This window comes from Lontra canadensis, unplaced genomic scaffold, assembly GCF_010015895.1.
Source record: "Lontra canadensis isolate GAN:19392208 unplaced genomic scaffold, GSC_riverotter_1.0 scaffold29, whole genome shotgun sequence".
NCBI lineage: Eukaryota > Metazoa > Chordata > Mammalia > Carnivora > Mustelidae > Lontra > Lontra canadensis.
Window position 1 is genome coordinate 3,352,650 of NW_022631023.1, and position 5,776 is coordinate 3,358,425.

Sequence of the window (5,776 nt, forward strand, 5' to 3'; positions counted from 1 at the left end):
CCCCTGCATCCCCGGCAATGTGAGCTCATGGGGCAGAGCTCTCACCTTGCGCTCCCAGCTCTGAGCTCCGGAAACCTGCCGCACATGGGACAGTGGGCTGGGAGCGCCCTTCCCAGGCTTCCTGGTTGGCTTCGCTGCCAACAGGCATTCATTCATTCATTCATTCATTCATTTCCATCTTCTGCAGGGTCGCGATGCGCACAAGTGCCTTACACCCTTTCTCCCTTTCCCTTCTCCTTGCACACTTATGAACATCCATACCCACCCACACTTCCTTCCTTCCTTCTTTCTTCCCTTCTTTCTTTCCCTTATTTTCTTTCTCTTTCTTTTTCTTCATCCTCTCCATTTCTTCTTTTTTTCCTTCTTTTTTTTTTTTCCAAAGGTATTACAGGCAATGTTGCGATGATCATCCTTGTCTCTCTTTCCTCCTGCCTAAGTGTGGGGATTTATCTGGGGGACACACCAGACCTAGAACCAGTGGAATTGCTGGATTGTGAGTTTGTGTAACATCAACTCCATCAACAGTCACACACTTTTCTTCCAAATCGTTGTGCAATTTGCATTTCCGTGTCTGGGAGCTCCTGTTTGCCTAGAGAACTCAGAGGTGGTTTCCCACGATCGAGAGCATCACTGCAGGTCCTGCCCCCCAACACCATCTCTGGCAAATGGACTCCGCCCCACAGAGGACTCTGCGTCCTGCCCCCCCAAACACTGGGTCCTGCACATTGACCCTCTCCTGGACACCCTGCTGGGCAGCCCCGGTGGGGGTGGTGGTCAGGGCTCAGGGTGGGGAGCAAGAAGGCGGCACCCCCAGTTCTGACTCCCACCGGGGCTGCCAGGACTGGGTGACCAAGTCACTTAGAAAAGCTCCTCTCCAAGGTGGATTCGGCTCAGAACCTCATCACTCACTGAGGAGAAGATATTTCTCCTGCCGCTAATTCATTCATTCATTCATTGATTCATTCATTCCTCCACAAATGTCTGTTGAGTAAGAATGATTGTTGGTGCAGGGCCTCCGGAGGGCACAGAGCAGATGGGGCGCCTTGCCCTCACCGGCCTGCCGCCCTCCTGGGGGACAGGCATGCTCCGCACAATGTGGCAGCTGGCCGCCCTGTGCACTGGGGACACCAAGGGCTCTGGGAAGAGAACTGGACCCGGTGGGGTCAGGGGGGCTGGCCGGTGGTTGCCAGTTGAGGGGGCTTTACTGGGGGGACTGAGACAGGGAGAGGGGTCCCTGGAGGGAGGAGAGCCTCAGCTCGGTCGGGTCAGAAGGCTGGCCTTACCTACATGCATGGCGTCGTTTTTGAAAGGACCCTGCTGTAGAATGAGAGAGAAAAACAGAGAAATTAATTTAAGTAAGCAAGTTGAAATACTCTAAGTAAGATGTTGGATGGTCTCAAGTCTTTTTTTTTTCTTCCTTTTAGGGGAAGGGATGCAGAGGAGCAGAGGGAGAGAGAACCCCAAGCAGACTCCTCACTGAGTGCAGAGAGCCCGAGCGGGGCTCGATCCCATGACCCTGATCACGACCCGAGCCGGAATCAAGAGTCAGGTGCTTAAGGGACGGAGGCCCCCCAGCACCCCCATGCTTGAGTTGTCAATGTCAGTGCCAGCGGGAGGGAGAGCCCTTCTCCTTGCCTCTCCGAGTCCGGCTGCCGTGGAGGGCGACCCCGTGAGCCACTGTTGACACAACTGTGCCTTTTGGGGCCAGCTCTCCCATGAGTCACCCTTCTGGGAGCGTAATGTTGACACCTGCAGGAGGGTCCCCGCTGCGGTTAGCCGTCGGGCCAGGCCTGAGGGACAGGAGAGACCTTGTGAACCTCAAGTCCTTCCTTCAGGATGATTACATCCCACAGCTCTTGCCCGTATCAGCAACTCGTTTAATCAGTGGAGATTACCTGGAATGGAGGACTGGGGGGCCCTCCTTAGGCAAATGTTAGCCAGCACTGGGCAAACAGAGCCTGCGCATAAAATGCAGGGCCTTCCCCAGGGTCCCATCCCTGACGCGTGGTCTCCCCGGAGCAGAGAGCAGGGTCACGGCTACCATGGAGCCCAGGGTGGTCTGTGTTCTCGTGCTGGTCTGCGTGCTGACCCTCAGCTCCCTGGCCCAGGGCGAGCTCGGTAAGCGGCCCCCCTCCCGCGAGGGTGCCCGAGCCATAGTCCGTGTGTTTGAGACGAACGCGGTGCTGGGTGCTGGGAGGATTTGGGAGGGTGAAGGCCGGCGGAGAGCACCGCACGGCCACGGCTATGCAAGCTCCGAGTGCCACTGTGAGCATGTGGGTGTCCTGGTCGCCGCTGGCCGTGTCTGGCACCCAGCGCCCTGAGTACCAGCTCTTAAGGGGTGGTCTTGGAGGTGTGGTGGGAGAGCAGCTCCCCAGATGTCCGAGCTGGACTCTGATCCAAGCCACCCAGGTGCCCAAGGGCCCATTCTGTGGACGGGCGTCACCTGAGGACACCTGCAGGCTCCGCGGTCCCAGCAGGTGGGTTCCAGGGGCACCACAAGGTCGGAGCATGCTGCCCTCTTGAGCCGCTGTCTCAGCCCCTGGACCGAGGCGCCGGACTCAGGGGGCTCGGGGTGGGACGATGTTTTCAGAGAGCACCTTGCAGGCTTCCCTCTGCTCCACATTACTTATTTTCGTCAAATGCTGTTGTATAATTTCCCAGGTTTTCCAAACCAGGATTTCCACAGAGGTTTGAGGAGAGGGAGCTAAAACCGTGGTTTCTGGGCATCTCAGGGTGCCTTCCGATGACCCAGTGGGGAGGGGGACGACGAAGGCACCTGATGGCCTCTCAGAAGGTCCCCAAGGCAGGGACAGGCTGAGGCTGAAGGGACATGTGGGCTTCGGGTCGGAAGTGGACGTGGCTGTGCAGTGGAAGATTCTGGGAGTGTGGCCACGCGGCCGCCCCCAGGCCCGGCTGTGGCTCCCTCTCCCCCCACCGCCTGGCGCACCCCTTCTCGGTGGCTCAGGGATCCTGTCACGAAGGGCTCCAGAAGCCCGCTCGCACGCACAGCCCCGGCAGAGACCGCACCGGGCGAGGTCCGTCCCGTGCGGGGAAAGGGGAGCACAGAGCTTGGAAACCTGGAATTCCTGATCAGGAGCGTGAGCTGGCAGGGGCCCGGCGCTGGCGAGCCCCCGCCCCACCCCGGCTGCGGGACACAGAGCCGTGTCTGAGCGTGCACGAGCACTCGCACGCCCGGAACACCCGTGCGCGCACACAGCTCCTCCTGACTTCACAACCGCCCTGGGGATGGGCGACGCCACCTGCCTTCTGGGGCGGGGGGCAGACACGGGGACACGGACGTCCTGCAGAGGCCACCCAGCCTGTGGGTTAACAGGGTTCAGCCCTTCAGTTCTCCTGCGTAGACCACACGGGAGCCCTGCCTCCCAGAGTGTCCCCCCCACCGTCCTGCCTCCCATGGTCTCCCTCCTCCCCTCCCCCCGTGTTAAAGCTGCTGATTGGCTGAAGCCACCCTCCCCCCCAGCTCTGTGTCTTTCCTGCAAACAGACTACACCTCCTGACATGCACCTGGTTCTGTCGACTGCCTGGGAACCGCTGCTCTGCTCCCTGCGCCGGTACGGCCATTGCTTCATCCCCTCCCGGTCAACCTCCTCCCGCAGGAAGCCCTCCTTGCTGTGTTCTGCCTTGTCCTTGTCCCTCCTGTGCCTGCCTTCAGCTCCCTGGGGGGCCCCCCGGGGCAATTCTGCGCATTCACCTGCTCTCCTCCTCCATCAGACTATTAGCGCCTTAACGACGTCTCTGTTTTTAATTTCTGGGTCCATCCCCCGGCCTGGGGCCACCATGAGCTCGGTCCTTGAGCAACCTTCACTGCCTACTTTTGCTCTGCTGATTTCCGTGTCTAGCACACGCAGATGGTGTTCAATAGATATTTATTAACTGATAAAACTAAAGGATTGTTGACGTGAACGAATGTGTGGGTAAACACGGTGGGGGGGGTGAGGCTTGCAAATCCCAGGCGCCTTGCCCCGGCCCTGAGCTGAAGGGGTTTCGCATCAGAAGATGAGGCTGGGATGTCGCTCTCGTACCCTGAGCCCCAAGTCCCCGTCCGTGGTGCCAGGTGGCTGCTGGTTGCGCTGGAGAAGAGAGAGGGACATCGGCCAATGACTTATGTTCCCTCTTGCCCCCTGCACCTCCAGATACGTGTGTGGTGGCCCCGCACCACAGGACGAACTGTGGCGCCCCAGGAATCACGCCCGACCAGTGCAAAGCCAGAGGCTGCTGCTTCGACAACACTGTTAGCGGCGTCCCCTGGTGCTTCCAACCCGTGGCTGTGGACAACTCTCCTGACGGTATGGCCAGGGCGGCTCCGTGGGGTCTGAAGGTGTAGGGTGGGGGGGGACCTCATGGGGGCACAAGGCCCTGGTCTGCACGTCCCGCTGTTTGCACTCACCCTGGGGGCTGGGGGTGTGCGTGGGGAGGTGGTCCAGCCTGCATCGGGCTGATGTCGGGATGGGGACACAGAGACCAGGCTGGGAGACCGCTTGACAAGGAGCCCTGTCTGTCCCTGTGTTTCTTCACATCGCTCGCTGCAAGCCCGTGGAGAATCCTGGTAGCTCTTTCCCCTGCTTGCGGGGCAGTGGAGGGAGGAACGGAGACAGGAAGGCGAGGTGTGTCTTCCAAGGGATTTTCCCATTGGTGTTGCCAAGTCCAGTTGACTTATTTGCAAGTGAATGAACTGTGGGGTTTCATTGCCTCGTGTCTCCTCCTCACTCCTCACCTTCAGAGGAGTGCTTCTTCTAGACGCGCTTTGGGGCAGCGGCGCCAGGAGCTGGAATGGCCTTGCCCAGCAGCCCGGAGCCCAGCCACATCACCGGCCGGCGCTCGGGGCCCTCCGCGTCCGCGCCTCGGCGGGCTTCGTGGGCAGACAGCACACACCCCTGGACTCAAAACTGGCTTAACGATTAAAAGAGATGAACGTCACTCATGCTTTCGTGGTTGTTTTTTTAAATTGCCAATGATTGTCCTTTCTTGGATAGGGAGGTACACCATTTCCACATGTGGCCTCTATCACGGGTCGTCCGTGGGCTCACCCCACCTTGGGGAGGCGTGAAGGTCAGAGGAGGGAATGAGGCCTTTAGATGGTCATGGGTGGCTCGACCGTCCCAGGGAGTACAGCTGGTCTGGTCCCCAGTACCAGGCAGGTGGGCTTTCCCCGCTGACGGGGAGCCCCAGGCCTGTTTTTGGGTATCTGCTGCTCATTCCTCACATTCTTTCTTACCTGACTTCCAGTCTATAAAAAGGGGGGCACTCTTGCAGCTGGAGGCGTCTCTAGGACTCTGTTCTGACTCATGAGGTGGGAGGGCATCTACTTGGAGGCTCTGGGGAATGACTTTTCCTCCTTGGAAGAAGAGCTCCCTCTTGCTGCCCTGGCCAGGCCCCGCAGCCTGCGTTCAGATGTTGTGTGGAGTTAGAGTGCGATGCAGTGCTTCGAGCAGCCGTTTTGTGCTAATGAGGAACAGCCATAGAACTAGAGCCCTGACTCCCCTGAGCTACTGATTTGACTCACCCACCTTGAGACTTCATGTTGAGTCCACTCAGATGTCCTGATGGGTTCAAGCACGGCCAGCAGGGTTTTCTGTTCCTTGATAATACATTACCAGGGCCCAGCTACCACTGGTGGGGACAAACTCTCACTCAACATGAAACTGCTTAGGCTGAATCCTCCAGGCTGGCCCCTTGAGCTGCTAAAGGATTGTGGGCAATTCATTTGTTCCTTCCTCTGCACCTGGCAACTTCCTAAGCCATCTGTGCAGCTCAG

General features: G+C 58.9%; 1 protein-coding gene across 1 annotated transcript; it reads left to right on the forward strand.

Moving 5' to 3' along the window:
• Window positions 1-1,739: 1,739 nt before the first annotated feature.
• Window positions 1,740-4,780, forward strand: TFF1 (trefoil factor 1). The gene is made up of 4 exons (XM_032865516.1): window positions 1,740-1,862; window positions 1,956-2,118; window positions 4,155-4,307; window positions 4,742-4,780. Exons 1-4 carry the CDS (start codon window positions 1,740-1,742, stop codon window positions 4,756-4,758), a joined length of 456 nt encoding a protein of 151 aa, XP_032721407.1. The 3' UTR covers window positions 4,759-4,780.
• The last annotated feature ends 996 nt before the right edge of the window (window positions 4,781-5,776 follow it).